The sequence below is a fragment of the Alexandromys fortis genome, unplaced genomic scaffold (assembly GCF_014885135.2).
Source record: "Alexandromys fortis isolate MF-2015 unplaced genomic scaffold, M_Fortis_MF-2015_v1.1 scaffold_146, whole genome shotgun sequence".
NCBI lineage: Eukaryota > Metazoa > Chordata > Mammalia > Rodentia > Cricetidae > Alexandromys > Alexandromys fortis.
In genome coordinates, this window is record NW_026068042.1 from 1,036,722 (window position 1) to 1,057,299 (window position 20,578).

At 49.8% G+C, this 20,578-nt stretch overlaps 2 protein-coding genes and 1 pseudogene across 5 annotated transcripts; 1 reads left to right on the top strand and 2 right to left on the bottom strand.

Moving 5' to 3' along the window:
- The first annotated feature begins 467 nt into the window (after positions 1–467).
- Ctf1 (cardiotrophin 1) lies at positions 468–5,736 on the top strand. 4 transcript variants are annotated; one of them, XM_050165874.1, is made up of 3 exons: positions 468–548; positions 1,740–1,858; positions 3,892–5,736. In XM_050165874.1, the coding sequence occupies exons 1-3, from the start codon at positions 524–526 to the stop codon at positions 4,357–4,359; spliced, it is 612 nt and encodes a 203-aa protein (XP_050021831.1). In that variant the 5' UTR covers positions 468–523; the 3' UTR covers positions 4,360–5,736. The 4 variants fall into 4 exon arrangements, with proteins under 4 accessions (XP_050021831.1, XP_050021832.1, XP_050021833.1 ...); XM_050165875.1 differs by having other exon boundaries at positions 480–548; positions 1,743–1,858; XM_050165876.1 differs by lacking the exon at positions 468–548 and adding an exon at positions 692–810.
- A 44-nt stretch (positions 5,737–5,780) lies between these two features.
- LOC126515910 (cardiotrophin-2) lies at positions 5,781–7,745 on the bottom strand. The gene is made up of 2 exons (XM_050165951.1): positions 7,584–7,745; positions 5,781–6,245 (listed from the first exon to the last, which is right to left on the bottom strand). Exons 1-2 carry the CDS (start codon positions 7,743–7,745, stop codon positions 5,787–5,789), a joined length of 621 nt encoding a protein of 206 aa, XP_050021908.1. The 3' UTR covers positions 5,781–5,786.
- Positions 7,746–12,738: 4,993 nt separating this feature from the next.
- Positions 12,739–15,737, bottom strand: LOC126515911 (NADH dehydrogenase [ubiquinone] 1 alpha subcomplex subunit 13-like; annotated as a pseudogene).
- Between the last annotated feature and the right edge of the window lie 4,841 nt (positions 15,738–20,578).

Below are 20,578 nucleotides of genomic sequence, written 5' to 3' on the forward strand. Positions count from 1 at the left end.
AAGGTAGACGGCATCTAAGACAAGAAGCTAGGCCGGGGGAGGGGGGAGGCATGCCTTACGTGTGCCCTAATCTAGACAGGCCTACCCTGCCTTCTCTCTCTGTCTTGGCCCAGGGGGAGGACCTGCCTTGGTTCCTCTCCTGCCGGCCCTGCAGCTTTCCCAGCTTCCTCTCAAAGCAGCCCTTTTTGTCAAGCTCGGCCTCAGGTCAGAGCCTGAGTCTCCTCCTCCCAGCAAGACACAAGAGCTGCCTTAAAGGCCCAAGTGCCCATTCGCTGTGCCAACACCTGCCTTCCCACTCTGGCCCCTTCCCAGTCTAAGCCTCACAAGCGGGTTACTGAGCTCAGAGCCAAGGAATCTTGCCTGAAAGTAGTGGTGGGAAGGAAATGTTTGGGGTCTGAGCTATGATTGGCCGAGCCAGAGCCACGCCCCTATCCCTTTCCCCCCTTTTTTCCCCCTCCCCTCCTCCCCTCCTTTCCTCCTGTAGGGGTGTGTTGAGGGAAACCGGGATCGGCCAGGGGCCAACATGAGCCAGAGGGAGGGAAGTTTGGGTAAGGGGCTGAGCTACTGGATCCTGGGTCCCTAACGAGAATACGAGTGAGGGGGGTCGAAAGCCTGGGTTTGGATTCCTGTCAACACCGAGTCTGGGAGGGGAAAGACCTGGGCGGGGGAGGGGTCGGGGGAGGGAGGAGACGCCGGTGTCAGGTAACCGGCGGGTGAGTTGGGAGAAAGGGCAGGAGCAAGGGTTTAGAGGAGGCCTGGAGTTGAAGCTTCAGGGTCTTGGGTTCAGGGGTTAGAGCACCGACTATATGGGTGAGTACACCCTGAAGAAGGGCTGGGGTCGGGCTGGGGCCGGATAACAATGCCTATCAGAGTATTAGGAGAGAATCAAAGCTGGAGGATTAGAGGGAGAAGCTAGTTAAGGAAGCTTCATAACTCCTACGGAGGATCTATGAGTGACAGGAAGAGGGCAAAGTACGGGCTTCTGAGATCTTGGCCCGCTGTGGAAACTCAGACGGAAGGGATTGTCGGGTCGGGACTACATTCCCCAGCATGCATTAGAATTCATGCGGTGTGCACCTTGGGAAATGTAGTCGTCTTCATTTGGCACCGCTCTCAGGTTTGTGCCAGCGACAGGTCAGACTGTCGTTGAGTTGATACATTGATGCTGTTGAGCCTAGCACCTCACCTGGAAGCATCAGGAAGAGAATAGGTCTTCGGTTTCTCTATCTGTAGAACAGGCCGGGAAAACGTGTTTCAAGGTGAAGTTCTGTGCTTCAGTGATGCTGACTGAATTCAACCAACAGTTGGAGAAATCCAAAGATATATGAACTTTGTCCTTAAAGTCTCAGGATAGCATTGGTGGTATAGGATAAGCATAGCTGCCTTCTAAGGAGTTTCGGAATAAGGCAGATTCACATGGATAAAAAGAAGTATGAACAAATTACCTAAAGTGGAAGAAGAAACTGATTTGAGGTAGTGAGAACCTGAAGGAGGCAGATTATGAATTTGTTCTTAATAGCATTTCTGCAGTGATTTGGAGACAGAAGAGACAATTTCACATAGAGAAACTACTTGGGGCCTGGTTTTCCCTCCATTGGGATGGGACATAGTCCTCCTAGCTTGAATGTTAGCCTTCAGAGCAGAACCTCTGGGTTTGGAAAGAGCCAGTTTAGGAAAGATAATCTAGGAGTAGGATTGGGTTGCGCTCATAACCCCTCACCCCCCCTCGTTCCCACCAGAAGATTCCCAGGATGACTCCCCAATCTCCTTCCTTCCCCATTTGGAGGCCAAGATCCGCCAAACACACAACCTTGCACGCCTCCTCACCAAATACTCAGAACAACTGCTGGAGGAATACGTGAGTAGGGACTGGGGTGTGGGGTGGGGAGCACACACCTCCGGCTGCTGGAGGAACATCTGAGTAGGGACTGGGGTGTGGGGTGGGGAGCACACACCTCCGGCTGCTGGAGGAACACGTGAGTAGGGACTGGGGTGTGGGGTGGGGAGCACACACCTCCAGCTGCTGGAGGGACATGTGAGTAGGGACTGGGGTGGGGAGCACACACCTCCGGCTGCTGGAGGAACACGTGAGTAGGGACTGGGGTGTGGGGTGGGGAGCATGCCCCACAGAGGTCTTCATTCATTTCTTCCACCTCATCCCCAGCAGTGGCAATCAGAGTTTCTGAGGGGAGCATTAACTATCTTCGGGCCACACAGTAAAGTGGAGGACCCCACCAGTGGCCAGTGATACTGAGCCTTCTGGAGGCTCCATCCTTGGTGCCGGAAATCAGAACCAGTGTGAGGAACCAGAGGGAACTCTGGGAGTCAGGAAACCTAGATCTGGGCTCAGTTTGCTCTTGAGGTCTCAACTCTTTGCACTGTCAAATGGAGCAGCTGAACAGTGTGAACTGTGACCATTTCCACCTGGGACATTTAGAAAAGCCAAGAAGGGGTTTCAGTCGGGGCAAAAGTTCTACCCATGAGGGACTTTCCAGAGCAAAGTGGCCCGCCAGCAGTCTTATCCTGGCCACATAAAAAAGACTCTTCTAGATTACCAGGTGTAGCGGGAAAGGCTGGTGTTTTGATTCAGACTGTAGGGTTGCTAACTGAAAACCTTGGGATATAACGGTAAACCTTAAAGAGGAATCTAACACTGGCAGTAGGAGGATTCAGCCAGCTTTGTAGGCAGACCAAACTCCATCTCTGCTGCTTCCCAGGGAGCCTACTGCCAATCATGGCTTGTGCTCCACCCATTTTTAAATTATATTCATTTATTTTGTGTGCATGTGTGTGGGCACCCAAGTGTCATGGCGTGTATATGAAAGTCAGACAACTGAGGGACTTGGTTTTCTCTTTTACTATGTGGATCCCGGGATCAAACTCAGGTTGTCAGACTGGCAACCATCTCAGTGGGCCGCGGTTTTCTTATTTACAAAGCCATCTTAGAAAGACACTGTATTCAAAGCAGCAACCACAAGGCCTGCATCTGAGGCAAGATATTTGCAAAGAATAAATATTATTGTTAGAGCATTTGACAAATTACAAATCCCCTTTGTCTTTCATTTGGTGGCAATCGAGTAGGGAAGAGGAAGTGAATTTGACTTGGTCCCTGCACTGTTTCTGTGGTCCTCGAGATAGAAAGACAGAACAGAGAGCATTCTTTACTCTCACAGACGAGAAGGCTGAAGCCAAAAGAAGGCAATGGTCTTGCTAGTAAGTAGCCGATAGGAGTTAAACCTAAGGCTGGGATTGGAGATACAGTTTAACTGGTAAAGGGGCTTGACAGGCAATTGGGTGACCAGAGTTTGATCCCCAGAACCAACATAAAGGTGGCAGAAAACTGCCTCTATGAAGTCGTCTTTGACTGCCACCTGTGCAGCGTGGTGCCGTCCTCCCAGCACGCCATGGGCACACGCCAGCCCTTGGGAGGCAGAGGCGGGTTGATCTCTGTGAATTTGAAGCCAGCCTAGCCAGCAAAAGCTATCGTGAGACCCTGTCTCAAAATAAACAAGGAAAGCTAGGTGTGGTGGTACACACCTTTAATCCCAGCACTTGAGAGGCTGGCAGATCTCTGTGAGTTCAAGGCCAGCCTGGTCAACAGAGTGAGTTCCGGGATACTACATAGTGAGACTCTTTTCTCAAAAGTATTCCCCGAAAAAAAGTAATTTTAAAAAAATATTTATTGAGTTCTTCCTGGGTTCTAGCGCTTAACTCTTATTAGCTGTTAGAGAAACAAAGACCGTGTAATTTCTTAGTTTAATCTCAAACACAATAGGATCAATCATTTGCAAGAAACTAAGGCCTCAGGAGAGGGGAGGAGGGCTGTTAGGAGTGGACGAGCCCCCAACAAGGTCCCAGGAGCCCGGCTGACCGGTGGCCATATCTCCACAGGTACAGCAGCAGGGAGACCCCTTTGGGCTGCCGGGCTTCTCACCACCACGGATTTCCCTGGCCGGCCTGAGCGGCCCGGCGCCGAGCCACGCGGGGCTACCGCTGTCCGAGCGGCTGCGTCTGGACGCGGCCGCCTTGGGTGCGCTCCCCGCGCTGTTGGATGCTGTGCGCCGCCACCAGGCGGAACTGAACCCGCGCGCCCCGCGCCTGCTGCGGAGCCTGGAGGACGCGGCGCGCCAGGCTCGCGCCCTGGGAGCCGCGCTGGAGACGGTGTTGGCCGCTCTGGGCGCAGCAGCCCGCGGGCCCGGATCTGAGCCCGCCGCCACCACCCCCCTTTCCACCGCCAACGGCGCTCCGGGCGTCTTCTCAGCCAAGCTGCTGGGGCTCCACGTGTGCGGCCTCTATGGCGAGTGGGTGAGCCGCACCGAGGGCGACCTGAGCCAGCTGGTGCCTGGAGGCGTCGCTTGAGAGTTAGTACTCGTTCTTGCAAGCTTACTCTGTCCCACCTCTTTGGCTTCCAATTCTTTCTCTCCATCTGTGTCACTGTGTTCTTGCCCTGTCCCAGTCTTTCTGCAGTATTGTGGTCTCTTTCTCTTTGGATCTTGTATCCTCAGGGAGCTTCGTGCCTACCAGTTTCTCTTTTTTTTTTACTCTTTTTCTCCCGTATTTTTTTTTTTTCTTCAGGAGGTTTCTGTTTCTCGTTCTATGTCTCTTGCTCTTTGTTTGTTTGTTTGTTTTTGAAACAGGGTCTTACTAGGTAGCCGTGGATGTCCTGAAGAAGCTCGCTATGTAGACCAGTTGACTTAGAACTCAGAGATCCACCTGCCTCTGACTCCCAGTTTCTCCATCTGTCTCCCCATGGTCCATATGACTATGTGTAACACGGAAGTGACACTTTCTATCCCTTTAGTTCCTTTGTCCTTTCCTAACCAGAAGTGCAAGACCACCTACCCTCAGGACCATCTATCTCCCAGGTGCCTCTCTCCTCCCACCAGATCCTTTAGAGCCTTACTCCTCCCCCCTTCAATGCCCTTCCTTTTCTTACCTCCACATCCCGTTCCCAGGGGCCCCCAGCCCTAGCCTGGTCTATGGAGAGGGAAAGTCAAAAGCCTCTTAAGAGAGTTTTATTTGAGAATAAATTAATATTTGTAAATAAATGTTTAACAATAAAACCACAGTTTAATGAAAGACAGTTGTTGCATATGGGGAGTGAGAGCTGAAGAGAATAGGATCTCTAGTGTACAGGAGGTGGGTTCCACCCGCCCACAGAGGCACAGTACAAATGCATCCACGAAGGGCCCAGGCCAGGGATACCACTTGTCAGTCCTGACCACGAAGTAGGTGTCCTCAGCAGGAAGAGCCCTGGTGACTGTGGCTGGGCGTTGGGCCTCCATCCACTGGACAATTCAACAGAAGCCGTCAATGGAGAGGTAGAGTGGGGACCAGAACTCTAGCAAAAAGAGGCCTGTGTTCAGAAAGGTCATGTTCTCACCTGGGAGTTGAGGTAGACAGAGACAGGAAGCAAGCCCCAGGACTTCCTCAAATACAGGAAGAGCAAAGTCAGGGCAGGGCAAGCCCAGGGGGGAGACCAGCTGTCCTCTCCCTAGGGTGGGAAGTGAAGCCTCTTCAGAAGGGCTCTTCTTTCCAACCAGACAGTAGGACTATCAACACTCTGTTGCTCCATCAGATGGGTCCATGGAGTCCTGCCCAGATCGGGAAGGGAGTCGCTCGCTAGGACCCGGCAGGAAGACCCAAGCCATAAGGAGTGGAGGCTTGACTTCCAGAAAATAGTTCAAATGCTTGGCTCAGGTCCTGACTGCTAAGTGAGATGTGATGTGTTCTCTGAGAGTCCTCTGATAGAAAAGCCTTGGGACTTCTGACAGAAGGCCGACCTTCTATGCTGGGTACTTGGCCTTGAGTAGAGCCAAGTCCCTCACAGCCCGATCCGTCCAGTGACCATATTCCCGGGTCACTATGTAGCCTCGACATTTCCTCTCAAAGGCCGAGGCCCCAAAAGGGACAAGTCCCAGAGTATCCTCTTCTGGGGGGATGGGCAACCCCAGGGCAGTCATGATAGCAGCCATGTTGCCCAGTAGGCCTTGGGCCCTGAGTCTTGCTGCTCCTAGCTGGGCCAGCAGAATGGGACTGCCAGGATTTAGATCACTCTGGTCGTCCCCCACAAGCTGGAGGTGCTGGGTCAAGGCCAGGAAGGCTCCCTGGGCTCGCCTCAGCCGCTCTGCATCCTCCATAGCGTGCCAAATCTTAAAGGAGACTGCAGCCGGTGGCAGACTACTGAGCTGGAGTTCCGGGGCTGAAAAGCCAGGGTCACTGAAGGGGCTGCCCTGGTACTGGAGCTGCATGAGAGACAAACAAATAGAAGGGAAGTCACTGAAGGAGTTTCTCGGGGGACATCTTCCCTCTGAGGCTGGCATTTCCCCCAGAGAAGCCACCATCCACCGCCCTTTGGGAGCTGCAAGGATAAGCAAGCGCACTGCGGGCTCCATTACGTCCTCTGTGCACCAACGGTGCCTCACTGAACCGCAAGAAGCCATAGCTCCACATGGCAGGACTGTACAGTGGTAGGAAATAATACACATAAGTGTCTGACCTGCAATAAGGGGAGAACCACATACTGATATAGGGATACCGGTGAGCACTATGACTGTATGTTCAGCCCGAGCACATTATTAAAATGTAAAAGCTGATGTTTCTCTTTCTTTCGTCTTCTTCTTTTTTTTTCTTTGTGGGATTTGTTTGTTTGTTTGTTTGTTTTTTGAGACAGGGTTTCTCTGTAGCTTTGGAGTCTGTCCTGGAACTCACTCTGTAGACCAGGCTGGCCTCGAACTCACAGAGATCCGCCTGCCTCTGCCTCCCAAATGCTGCTATTAAATGCTTGCGCCACCACTGCCTGGCTCTTTATTTTTTAAATAGTATTTCATTGTCTAGCTGTGTGTAGGCTGGCCTCAAACTCACAGAGTTCTACCTGCCTCTCTTCCCCTGTTGCTGGTCTGGAAGATATGAGCCAACGCGCCCAACCTAGAGCCTGGATTTTGTAATCACATTGATGTAAAGGAAAACCGCAGTGGGAGAGTTGTGAACTCCAGGGTCAGGGCCAGACAGTTGTATGAGTTAGGAAGGGACAGGCTCAGATGAGGCCAACGGGATCCCTGTCCCTGCTGCTGAGAACGGAAACCAGCACACATGGGTCAAGCAAACCAACATCCAAGACTCAGAAAGCAAGCTGCCAGTTCTACGTCTAGACAGTAAGTGTGCAGGTGGGAGCTTCTAGTAAAGAGTTCCGCAGACCTGGTCCCAGAAGCTGGCTTTGCGCTCACTAGCTCAGTGCTTGAAGGCATATTACCTACCTCTCTACAGCTCCATCTTCTCACCTGCAAAACGGATTCTAGCTCCACCTCTCAGAGAAGTTTGAAGAGTCCAGAAACCAATGGGATGGAGCAAACCCAGGGCAAGAGGTGGCTCCAGGACAGCACACGTGAAGTGAACACGGGTTCAATTCCCGGCACCCACATGGCAGCCTACAACTTCCCTTGGCCCCAGTTTCAGGAGATCTGATGCCCTCTTTTGGTTTCCTCAGGCTCACGGGGGGGGGGGTCTCCTGGACCTGCTCTGTTTGCCCTGTCCAGGCCAGCACCTCCTCCCCCAGGCCCCTGCCTGTGCCCAGTGTCACTCACATAGGTCTGCAGCAGTGTTGATGTGTTCTTCTGCATGTAGAGAGCCAGGCTATATGCTTGACTGATGGGCTCTGATGGGGAGATGGGGGCTGCAGGACTGAGGGGTGGCAACAGGCTCAGGAGGCAGAGGGGAGCTGGTACAGAACACAAGAGAGTCCACATTAAGTCCCTGGTCCCCTCATCAGGCATTCATTCCAACAGTGTCTTCGAGGAGGACAGCCTTTGTGGACTGATGTCTTGTCTATTCAAGTCAAAGCAAAGTTACCTAGTTGGCAGATTGTTTCATGCCCAGAACTTACCTTTAAGACAAGGTCTCACTGTATAACCCTGGCTGTTCTAGAGTTCACTATGTAGACCAGGCTGGCTTCAAACTCATAGAAATCCACCTGCCTCCTCTTCCCGAGTGTTGGGATTATAGGCCTGTACCACCATATGCAGTTGTGGGAGTGTTTCTTATCTGAATGCTCGTTAGAAATGTTCCCTTTATAAAAACTCATCCAGGCCAGGCGGTGGTGGCGCAAGCCTTTAACCTTAGCACTTGGGAGGCAGAGGCAGGCGGATCTCTGTGAGTTCGAGGCCAGCCTTGTCTACAAGAGCTAGTTCCAGAACAGGCTCCAAAGCTACAGAGAAACCCTGTCTTGGAAAAAAAAAATCCAGCTGTACTAGGCCACCTACAAGTATAATATGTATCTTTCTGTACATTCATTATTTTTAGTAAAATTTTTGAAACAGTCCAGAGAGATGCCTCAGCAGTTAAGAGCACTGGCTGCTCTCCCAAAAGACCCAAGTTCAAGTCCCAGCACCCACATGGTGGCCTACAGCTTTCCTTGCTTCAGTTCCAGGAGATCCAATGCCTTCTTTTTGACTTCCTCGAGCACTAAAAACAATAAAATTAAAAACAACAGCAACAACAAACTTTGAAAAAAAAAATCAAAAGATGTCCCCAGAATCTAACTGCCTCACTCCTTACTGCCTGTAGCGTCTCGGGTTGAGCCCTGTCACCTCCCCTCTCCTCTGGTCTCTGGTCCCACCTGATGGCCTCCTGTGCAGTCTTTCCCACCCAAGCATGTCCCTCTACTATTCCAGCATCCCCATGGTCCCTCCCATCCAAGCATGTCCCTCTACTATTCTAGCATCCCCATGGTTCCCTCCTCATCCAGTGTAGACAGAAGTCCCCAGGTGGACTGCAAAGACTCTGTTCCCTCAGCATTTTCTCTCTTTATGTTCGCCCACATTTCCTCCTTCATGACCTCATCCTTGCATGAAGGAGGACCACAGGAACCCACAAAAACATTTCCAAGGCTGTGTCCTTCCTTTTCTTTGGGTCTCAGCTCAGCAAAGCCTGGCCCCCATATCAAAAGTTGGTCTCAGCAGGTAAAAGAACTTCCAAGCAAGGCTGGCAAGCTGAGTTTGATCCTCAGAACACACAGTGGAAAGGAGAGAAACAAGTTCTGAAATTCCTCCTCTGGCCTCTTCATATCTGCACACACATCATACATGGCTCACACAACAGTAATACAGTATTAGAAAACAATGTCCCTCTCCTGATTTATCATCTTTAGAGACCATGTTGCCTACAATTATGTGTTTGTTTTGTTTTAAAACAACTTTATTTTATGTGCATTGGTGTGAAGGTGTCAGATCCCCTGGAACTGGAATTACAGACAGTTGTGAGCTGACATGTGGGTGCTGGGAATTGAACCTGGGTCCTCTGGAAGAGCAACCAATGCTCTTAATCACTGAGCCATCTCTCCAGCCCGTTTTGTTTTCGTTTTTGTTTGTTTGTTTGTTTGTTTTTCAAGACAGAATTTCTCTATGTAGCCTTGGAACTGGAACTCCGGTTCCTGTCCTGGAACTCTGTCTGTATACCAAGCTAGCCTCAAACTCACCAAGATCCCCCTACCCCTGCCTCCCGAGGTCTGGGATTAAAGGTGTGTGCCACTACTGCCTGGTTTTATTTATTTATGTATTCATTCATTTGGTTATTTGTTATATTTACAATTTGTTGCTATAGCTCCCTAATGTCACCCAGGAAAGAGAACCCTTACGTGGTTCATTGCTGCCTCCCATACATTATTTGTTGAATGAATGTAGCAACAGTTTTATTTCCAGGTTCTCGCTCTCTCCCTTTCTCTCTCTATTGAGTTCTATAGCGAGTATTTATTTATTTAATATCTTGACTGCCAGACAAAGGAAGGGTTTCATTGTAACATGCATGCATTGCGCACGTGCACACACATGCACACACACACACTTTATTCTTACCCTCTCCTATCCTTCTCCCCCTTTTTAAGATTTCTTCCCCCAGAAAGTACCCCCTCTGTTTCCATGTCACATGTCACATGTCCATTGCCCCCCCTTGTCCCCTCTCACAGTTCCCGTTTTACATTTATGTCCTGCGCATGCATATAAACAGGTTCACATGCAATATTTGTCTGAATCTGGCTTATTTTGCCTAACACCATGATCTTGCTTCTCTTCATTTTGCTTGAAAATGTTATAATTTCACTCCTCTATAGCTGAATGAAATTTCATTGTGTGTAAGTATCCCATTTCCTTTTTTCCATTCGTACGTTGATGGGCAGCTACACGAGTTCCAGGCCCTGGCCATTGTGACTAGTCCTGCAGTATGATGTGCAGCTATCTCTGCGGTATTCCAGCCTTCTGGTTCATTTGAGACAGGGTCTCTGTGCAGAACCACACCCAGTCTCTGCGGGGCTAGAGACAACCCCAAAGCTACGTGCATGCAGTATGAATATTCTCCCAACTGAGCCTGGCAGCCCAAGCCCCAGCATGCCTTCCATGCTTGGTTTTCACATGCAGTCTCACTAAATGTTCAGGCTGGCCCCGAGCTTTCTTTCCATCCTCCTGCTTCAGTCTCCTGAGTGTAGGCATCTGTGCTGATTGTTTTCCATTGAATGCGTGCTGACAATCGTCCTCCCAAATCCCTGATGGAGCTTGTGCTCCCCTCAACAGTGTGCGAGGCTCACCCACCCGGTAGGAGGAAGGTAAGTGCACATGGTCCCCTTAGTTCATGTAGGTCCCTAAACTCAGAACCAGTTGGGAGAGAACTGAAAGTAAGGGGGCAGGTGCAGTGTAAGCTGTCAATCTCAACACTGGGGTCGGGCAGAGGGGGACAGATCTCTGAGTGTTGTTGGTGGTGCACACCTTTAATTCCAGCACTTGGGAGGCAGAGGCAGGTGGATCTCTGTGAGTTTGAGGCCAGCCAGGTCTATCGAGCAAGTTTCAGGACAGCCAGGTCTGTTACACAGTGAACCCCTTTCTCAAATAAAAAAAAAAAACACAACAACAAATGAATGAATGAATGGATGGATGGATGAATGAATGAATGAGCAGGTAAGACAAGAAGACTGAGAGTAGAAAGCTTTCATCACCTATTCAGGAAGTTTGAGTGAGCTCATCTCTTCTCACGCACCATTATATTTTACTTGTTTGTTTGTAGACGGGGTCTTGTTATGGAGCCTAGGATGGAACTTGCTATGTACTCCAAGCTAGCCTCAACCTCCCCAGTGTGATTCATGTCTTTGTAGCACAAATCTGACCAGGTAATCACCATGCCACTGTAGACGCTGTCAATCTTCTTCTTCCTGTCCCAAATCTCTGAACTGTATAGTTAGTTCACTGTGTCTGCACCCCCATATTCATGAAACTGCAGACGGAAAATTACTTTTGCTTGTTTTGTTGTTGTTGTTGTTTTATCGAGACAGGGTTTCTCTGTGTAGCTTTGGAGCCTGTCCTGGAACTCACTCTGTAAGCCAGGCTGGCCTCGAACTCACAGAGATCCACCTGCCTCTGCATCCCGAGTGCTGTGCTAGGATTAAAGGCATGCACCACCACCACCTGGGTCTGGAAATTTACTTCTGTACTGGGCATGCAAAGGTTTTTTTTTTCCTTGCCTTATTTCCTAAACAATACAACATACCAACTACTTAGACAGTATTGCCATTGCCTCAGCTGTTATAATCATCCAGAGGGGGTACAAAGCATACAGAAAGATGTGCATAGGCCACATGCAAATATCACATTCTATATAAGGGAATGAAGCCACATTGGGGTTTGGTCTCCGCTGAGGAAGTCCTGGAATCAATCCTCTGTGGATACCAAGGGACAACTGTACCAGCACGTAGTGGGGCTTCAATAAATACTCCTTGAATGGATGGTAAGTCCGTCTATGTGTAAGGATGTGCACGGGGCCCTGAGACTGAGCAGCGGGAGGCACTGGCAGAGCCTCCTTCCATCCTGATTTCTGGCCCTGGGGCCCTGTACCCTCACTCACCCAGTAGGCAGTACATTCTCCCTCCTCGGCTCCTTCCTCTGCAGTCTCTGGGTCTTTCCAGGGCACCTGCCCTCCTGTCCCTTGGGTAGCTTTATACCTGGGACTGAGCCCTAGGGCCGCCCAGGAGGGAGGAGAGCTACTCCCTAGGAAAGGAGGGCAGGCAGCGGACAGCGCCCTGACAGAAAATGAAACAGACCCAGCCAGGGGACAGGATAGAGAGCTTTGAGACAGACCAAGACGAGGGTATATATTCCAGGTCAACCAGAAGCCCCAGAGCATGCAACAGTCAGTGAAGAGGACCCTAAGGTGACAACCTGGACTCCTACAGCCCCCAACTTTGACCTTAAACCCTGGTGGTTGAAAAGGAGGGGGCAAGGGCGGGGACAGGATTATGGGGGACAAAGGGGCAGCCCTGCTCCCTGCTGCTCTGCACGTCTTGGGATCCAATTTCCCAGGAGGAGGCCGCCCCCTGCTCCGCCCATGGGGACCCAGGCACTGGGCCCTGGCTTTCAAGGAGTTTGGAAAAGGAGCCGGAGGAGTGGACCCAGGTGTGACCCCTGAATAGAGGAGCATGCCCTGTGCTGGCAATTTCACATGTCCGTTTGTTCAAGTACTCGTGGACTGAATGCCGGTCCCTATTCCAGGTGCTTGGTGTAGAATCCCTGCCCACGTGGAGCGGACCCTCTCGGGCTTTTCTATATGCACGTATCATGTTAGACTTGCGCATGTCCCATACCCAGAGTCCTAGACAGATAAGAACTCATCTGTACAGATGCACACAGACACACAAACACACCCCAAACACCTGAAATCCCAGCTGGCGCACCTACATAGGTGCGGGTGTGCGCTTAAAGCTGGTCACACGCTCACGCGCAGCTGACCGGGGTCCTCATCCGGCCGCACCTCAGCCTGTCCCTCTGCCCAGGTACAGGACACATGGACACACGTGCGTTCTCCCGAGACCCTCTTCCCACCTGGAGAAGTAGGGGGTGGAGGGCAGAAAAACTAGCTCTGGCGCCCCCTCGCTTTGGGAACTTGCCCACCAAGGGATGATGCTGTGTTCACTCTGTGTCAGACTGTCAGCCAGATGCTGGTCCTTACTCCCTACAGGGTTGCGGGACAGTCCACGCCCCTCTCTGGTAGAGGGTAATTCAAATTCATTCACAACAGATACAGTACAGCACCCACTGTGTATGGCCCTGGGGTGAATGGCATCTACCCCCGGTGGAGAAGGCCAACAATAAACGTAAGCTGACAAGAGCTAACGTTTCAGACAGGTTTGACAGTACATATTTGTTACCCCAGGACTAAGGGAGCCAAGGCAAGGGGAAATCTTGATTTTTTTTTTTTTTTAGGCCAGCCTGGACTATAGAATGAGACCCTGTCTCAAAATAAAATCAAGTAAAACAAAACAATCCAAGGTTTCCTCAAGTGACAAGTGGCTGAGAAACCATAAGGGTTCAGAGTGATTAGTTGGGGGTGGGGAGTGAGGCACAGTCAACGAAGGAGCCTCAGTCCAGAAAGGGTTAGCGGCTTACCTGGAATCACACAGCATAGGCGGGCCAAATCCTAGGCCCCGTCCCCGGCTTGGAGATGGGAGTGGGTCTCCAGAGCTGAACTGTAGACTCAGATAGGAAGGAGGAAGAGGCCACAGACAGTACTGGGTAGGGGGGTTCTAAACAGCATCTCCAAGGATGGGGACCACTAGATTGGCAAGTAGGGCCAGTGATAGGCAGGCGATGATGTCAGGGGATTAGGAAAGGCCCATTGAGTGGGTGCACTGAGGCGTGGGCCAGGGCCATGGCTGTGGAATAGAGGGGGGGGAGGGGAACAGATACACGATCTGCACTGCTCACAGGTGAAGGTGGACGTGGGCCTCACCCAGGAGGGAAGGCCAGCCCCCGCCCCCAGCCTCGCCGCTGCCTGCCCCCATCAAAGGGCTCATTTCCCCCTCTGAGCTGGAGGGTTTGCCTCCCATCCTAGGGCCAGCTCTTTTTGTCCAAAGTGACTGTCTTGGTGTTGGGGAGATCAACAGATCTGCTGCCCCCTTCTACCCTGCCTTGTGGGTCTCACTGTCTCCATGGTGGTCTGGTCTCACTAGAAGCCAATCCCTGGGGGATCCCAGCAGTTTAGAAGTCAGCAGCTTCAAAGTCCTGCCTGTGCTCATCACAGGCTTGAGAAAGATAATCTCTCTGAGATTTGGTCTTTCCTTCCTTGTCTGTGGTATTAAGAACAGAACTTGTGCCACGCTTGGTGGCACACGCCTTTAATCCTAGCACTAGGGAGGCAGAGGCAGACGGATCTCTGGGAGGCAGAGGCCAGCCTAGTAGTGATAGTAAGTTCTAGGTGCAGCATAGAAAGATACTGTCTCAAACACCAAAAGAGCGAGTGAGCGAGAGAGAGAGAGAGAGAGAGAGAGAGAGAGAGAGAGAGAGAGAGAGAGAGGAGACGGAACCCAGGCCACTTCCTAAGCTAGTCAAATGCTCTTTCACAAGTTTCACTCCTGGCACTCCACTTGGTCGTTCGTTTTTAAATATTTAATTTTATTGTTTGTGTACATGTACGGATGTGTGTCTACACGTGGTGGAAATGCCAGAAGATAGCCTTAAATCCTCCTGCAGCTAGAGTTACAGGTGGCTGTGAGCATCTTTTGAGCTGGCTCTCCAGCCCTACTTAGGTTTTTGTTTGGTTGTTGTTGTTTTTTTAATAGGAGACCTATCAGTTTTTTAATTTTTGTTTATTCGTATTTTATGACCATCAATGTTTTGCTTGCGTATATGTCTGTGTAAGAGTGTCATGTCCGCTGGAACTGGAATTACAAACAGTTGTGAGCTGCCGTGTGGGTGCTGGGAATTGAGCCAGGGTCCTTTGGAAGAGCAATTGGTGCTCTTAACCTCAGAGCCATCTCTCCAGCCCCCTATTTAGGTTTTTTTCAAAGACAGGGATTCATCCTATAGTTTAGACTAGTCTCCAAGTTAAGAGTCTCTGCCATAGCCTCTCCAGGGCTGGGATTATGGGTGTGGTTTATATAAGGCTACAGATTTAACCCAGGATTTTTTCAACACTAGACAAACACTCTACCAATTGTGCAACATCCCAGCACCTCATGAAAGTTGTGCGCTGACTTCCACTTGCCTGTGCATGTGACCATAGACCACCCCCCCCCACACACACCATTAGTTTTTCCCCCGGCGGTTATTTGACTATCCATTTTCCTTCAAGACATCGTTTCTCTGTGTAACCCTGGCAGTCCTGGAACTCCCTCTGTAGACCAGACTGGCCTCGAACTCCAGACTGCCTCTGCCTCCTGAGTGCTGGGATTAAAGGCATGCGGTCTGACTGCCCTGTTGTTTGACTATTTTTTAATGTGGGTGTCGGCTGGGGCCCAACACGTGGCAGGTGAGGCCCAAGTTGGCGCTGTGCATCTCTTCCCGTAGAGCGGCCGCTCCAATTCGCCGAGGAGAGGCAGCACCCAGCGCACGGTGCAGAACACAAACTCGTCCATCTTCCGGACGGTCACATCTTTCATGATGATGAATGGCCTCCTCCTCCGGGTCCTTCCAAAGAATTTGCAGGGTCCTTCTCTGCATGGAAAAGCGACGTGGGGGTGATCCGGATCTCCAAATCCTCAGTCTGCAGGAGCCTGTGCTCACGGTTCCTCTTCATTATTCTCCAGTAGCCAGAAAGCAAAGCCAGGATGCCCAGAGCAGAGCGAACACTGTAGCCCAACAGTCCCCAGCAGGGGCGGGCGGGGCGGGCGGGGCGGGCGGGGTTGGCGGGGCAGGTTGCTCCTGTAGCTGAGGGGGCTTGTAGCTCCCTCGCGGTAGCACGTCCTGTCTTACCTTCGACACCACCATACTTGCCACATTCAATGTTTTTAAATGATAATCTCCAGTTGCATCCATTTTCCTTCAAACAGAATAATTTCATCCTTCCTTATGGCTGAATAAAATTCCATCTCTCTCTCTCACACACACACATACATGATATGTGTGTATAGATAGATAGATAGATAGATGATAGATAGATACATAGATAGATACATAGATAGATGGATGCAACATGTGTGTGTTCCTCTGTTGACATTCACCTAAGTTGATGTCATGGCATCAATGAGGAAGTATGTCTCATGTTGAGTCTGAGTCCTTCAGGTATGAACGACCCTGCATTCTGTGCCAGTGTCCCTTTTATCAGGGGATTGCTGTTTTAAGCGGGTCTCACTATGTAGCTCTGGCTGTCCTGAAATCACTATGTAGGCCAGGCTAGTCTGGAACTCACAAGATCCTCCTGCCTCTGCCTCCCAAGGCCTGGGGCTAATGACACATGCCATCATAGCTGACCCTAGTCTTTTCGGTTTGTTTTAAGATGTATTTGTTTTTATTTTGTAAGTGTTTGCTTGCAAGTATGTGTGTATATACCATGTGTATGCCCGGGAATCATGGAGGCCAAAGAGGATGTCAAAGTTCCTGGAACTGGAATTCCAGACAGTTGTAAGCCAACGTGTGGGTGCTGGGAACTGACCTGGGTCCCCCACAAGAGCAACCAGTACTCTTAACCATTGAGCCATCTCTAGACACTGAAATTAAATTTTTTTTTCATTTTTTAAGACAGGGTTTCTCTGTGTAGCTCTGGCCTTCCTGGAACTCATTCTGTAGACCAGGCTGGCCTCACACTCACACAGATCCACCTGCTTCTGCCTCCTGGGTCCTGGCATTACAGTCATGCACCAAACTGCCAGCTCCACCTAGACTTTTATGTGGGTGCTGGGATCACACTCAGGTTCCTGTGCTGGTGTAGAAAGCTTTTTACCCTCTGAGCTGTCTCCTCAGTTCCCCCAATGATAACAATTTAATGTCTCATCATGTTACTTCTGAGCCTAATCTCTGTCCCAATCACAAATGTGCTCAGAGATCTAATGGCTGCTTATCCCCCAAGACACCCAAGCCCCATCCTAGAATCATCCAGATGGGGCTGGAGAGATAGCTCAGCGGTTAAGAGCATTGCCTGCTCTTCCATAGGTCCTGAGTTCAGTTCCCAGCAACCACAGCTCATAACCATCTGTAATGAGGTCTGGTGCCCTCTTCTGGCCTTCAGGCATACATGCAGAAAGAATTTTTATACATAATAAATAAATATTTATTTTAAAAAAATCATCCAGATGCATTGTGAGGGCCAATATTTACCCCAGTTCTAATCCTGACTATAAACCATCATTACTCTCTATGATGGGGGCAGGTTGGCAGGCTTCAGAAATGAGCAAGGCCATAGGAGAAAACACGGATATTGGTGGCTACACTTAGGGGACCACAAGGGTCTTTCTGTTTCCTCCTATCCTGCACCTTTCTTTCTGTGACTCCCAGTGTCCCCAGGACAATGTCTCCATCCTTCTGCCTAAGTCCCTGGGCTTTGTCTCTGCCCTCCTGCCTGACCTCACACCCCACACCTTTGCCCTCCAGCGCATCCTCCTCCTGACTCAGCCTTTCTCACACCGGAACCTCCCCTTGAGTTCTGCCTCCGCGGAGAAGCTTCCCAACCTTGAACCTTGCCGGATGCTGTAGCTCCTTTGGACTCTCAGCCCTGGAAGCCCCTTGTCTATTGATCACTCTTCCTTATGGCCCTGTCTATTATGCCCCCTGCCACCTCTGCATCTTGCCACTGGGCCATGCACAATAGAGAGATAGAGAGGCTTCACTGACTGTGAGTTACACTTTCATTTCAGGGAAAAAACTTTCAGAGATGCTTCTCCCTCCCCTTTTCTTTCTTTTTTTTTTTTTTTCCTCCTGTTTTTGTTTTTTCAAGACAGGGTTTATCTGTGTAGCCTTGGCTGTCCTGGAACTTACTCTGTAGACCAGGCTGGCCTTGAACAGAGATCCACCTGCCTCTGTCTCCTGACTGCTGGGATTAAAGGCGTGCGCTGAAAGATGGATCTTTACCTATGGTTTCAGTGCCTCCGTTGCGCTTAGACTTATCGCGAGGTGGGAGCTCCAGGTGGAAGGGCATAGTGGAGGAAAACTGTTCACCTGTGGCAACTGGAAATAAAGAGGAGTAATGCGGGGGAAGAGGAGCTGGAGAGATGGCTCATCGGTTAAGAGCACTGACTGTTCTTCCAGAGGACCCGAGTTCAATTCCCAGTACCCTCATAGCAGCTCACAGCGTCTGTAACTCCTGTTCCAGGGGATCCAATGCCCTCATGTAGACATACCTGCAGGCAAAAAACTGTACATATGTACATAAAACAAAAATAAATTATTAGAAAATGCTTAGTATATAAATTTCAAAGCCAGCTCCGGCTACATATGCTAGTTGTGTTCAAGGCTCCCCTGGAATCAGGCTAGTAGCCTGTCTTGAGACCCTGTCCATTTATTTGTTTGTTTGTTTTTTCGAGACAGGGTTTCTCTGTGGTTTTGGAGCCTGTCCTGGAACCAGGCTGGTCTCGAACTCACAGAGATCCGCCTGCCTCTGCCTCCCGAGTGCTGGGATTAAAGGCGTGCACCACCACTGCCCGGCTTGTTTTTTGTTTTTTTGAGACAGGGTTTCTCTGTAACAGTCCTGGGTGTCCTGAACTCACTTTGTAGACCAGGCTGGCTTTGAACTCATTTGAGATCTGCCTGCCTCTGCCTCCCAAGTGCTGGGATTAAAGGCCTGTGTTGGGGCTGGAGAGATGGCTCAGATGGCTCAGCGGTTAAGAGCATTGCTTGCTGTTCCAAAGGTACTGAGTTCAATTCCCAGCAACCACATGGTGGCTCACAACCATCTGTAATGAGGTCTGGTGCCCTCTTCTAGCCTGCAGGCATATATTGTATACATAATAAATATTTTTTTTTTTTTAAAAAAAGGCCTGTGTTATCACCACCTGGCTTTTGAGACCCTGTCTTAAACTAACAAACAAAAACCAAGCATGACTCTGGACAGAAAGAACTGTTCTTTTTGGGGCTAAAGCAAGCTGCACCCAAGAGTCTGAGCTCTGGAAAGACTTCCGGGCTGCCAGTGCCTCTTCTCAGTGGAGTAGTAGGGCAAAGGGGATAATAAGGGGGCACCCAGTTCACTCTTTGTTAAACTATTTATATATTTGTTTAACAATGTAAAGTTGTGATGTTTTTCCTAACTAAATTAACACCTGATTGGTCTAATAAAGAGTTGAGCGACCAACAGCCAGGCAGGAGAAAGGATAGGAGGGGCTGTCAGGCAGAGAGAATAAATAGAAGGAGAAAAAGAGAGAGAAAAGATCAAGGAGCAGGAGAAAGAGGAGGACTCAAGGGACCAGCCACCCAGCTACACAGCCAGTCACGGAGTAAGAAGTGAAGAAAGGTATACAGAAATAGACAACGGGTTCCACAAAACACAACACACACAAAGCAGAACACTGTTCGAGGGCTGGAGAGATGGCTCAGTGGTTAAGAGCATTGCCTGCTCTTCCAAAGGTCCTGAGTTCAATTCCCAGCAACCACATGGTGGCTCACAACCATCTGTAAAGAGGTCTGGCGCCCTCTTCTGGCCTTCAGTCACACACACAGACAGAATATTGTATACATAATAAATAAATAAATATTAAAAAAAAAAAACCAGAACACTGTTCGATAAATACCAACTAAGTCTATGGAGGAACAGACTCATGCACATAAACACTGGAGATGTGATCAAATCAACGCTTTGGAGCACGTCTTTAATCCCAGCACTGGGAGGGGCAGTGGCACCTTTGTGAGTCTGAGAGCAGCCTGGCAACATAGTGAGTTCTAGCACAGCCAGAGCTACATAAAAGGGAGACCCTGCCGCATCAAACCAAAAGAATAAAGAAACGAGGAAAAGACGAAGTGGAAGTTAAACACGTTTGAGTTCCGACTCAACGGAAACTCATAGTGCTTGTCTTCATTAGATCTCCAGCTGTAGCTGCTTCCTTGTCTCTTGGGCGGCCTCGTGAGCATCCTATGAAGACAGGATATACTTGTATATACTGGCAAGGGTATAGGTCCTGGCATCAACAGTGAAGGGATATGTTTGGTGTCTGGGTAAGCCATTGGGGCATTGCCAGGCTGAGTTTTATTTGTGAATGGGTAAATGCATCTAGCTTTCCATATTTGTGGATTCCACGGTATTGACTTCAGACAACAACAACAAAATCAGACTAAAAACACTGTATCAGTGGTGCTTATATATGAAAATCTCAAAAAAATTAAAAATTTAAGGACTGGAGAGATGGCTCAGTGGTTAAGAGCACTGGCTGCTCTTCCAGAGATCCTGAGTTCAATTCCCAGAAATCACGACCATCTATACTGAGATCTGGTGCCCTCTCCTGTCACTCGGGCACACATGCAGGCAGAACACTGTACATAATAAACAAATCTTTAAAAAGAAATTTAAAATTTTAAATAAAATATATTCAGGAGTAAAAGCAACAACAACAAAATAACACTGCATCTGAACCTAATATGCATAGACATGTTTTTCTTGTCATTATTCTTAGATGTTGTGCAGCAGCTGTTCATGTAAAGCTTACATTTATCAGGCATTCCCTGTAACAGACATGACTGGAGCAGGAAGAAAGTGTGTGCAGGCTGAAGGCACACGGACCTGCGTGTTCTCAGACCAGTGCTCTGGACCAGTCCGTGTGTACTAACAGATGTGTGTGCACACAGACCTGCACGTTCTCAGATCAGTCTGTGTGTGCTAACAAACGTGTGTGTGCACACGGACCTGCACG

Coding starts and splice junctions, on each gene's coding strand:
- Ctf1 (XM_050165874.1), top strand. CDS start 524: ATGAGCCAGAGGGAGGGAAGTTTGG. Junction 549..1,739: donor CCAGAGGGAGGGAAGTTTGG/GTAAGGGGCTGA, acceptor CGTTCCCACCAG/AAGATTCCCAGGATGACTCC. Junction 1,859..3,891: donor AACAACTGCTGGAGGAATAC/GTGAGTAGGGAC, acceptor ATATCTCCACAG/GTACAGCAGCAGGGAGACCC.
- LOC126515910 (XM_050165951.1), bottom strand. CDS start 7,745: ATGTGGACTCTCTTGTGTTCTGTACCAGCTCCCCTCTGCCTCCTGAGC. Junction 6,246..7,583: donor CAACACTGCTGCAGACCTAT/GTGAGTGACACT, acceptor TCTCTCATGCAG/CTCCAGTACCAGGGCAGCCC.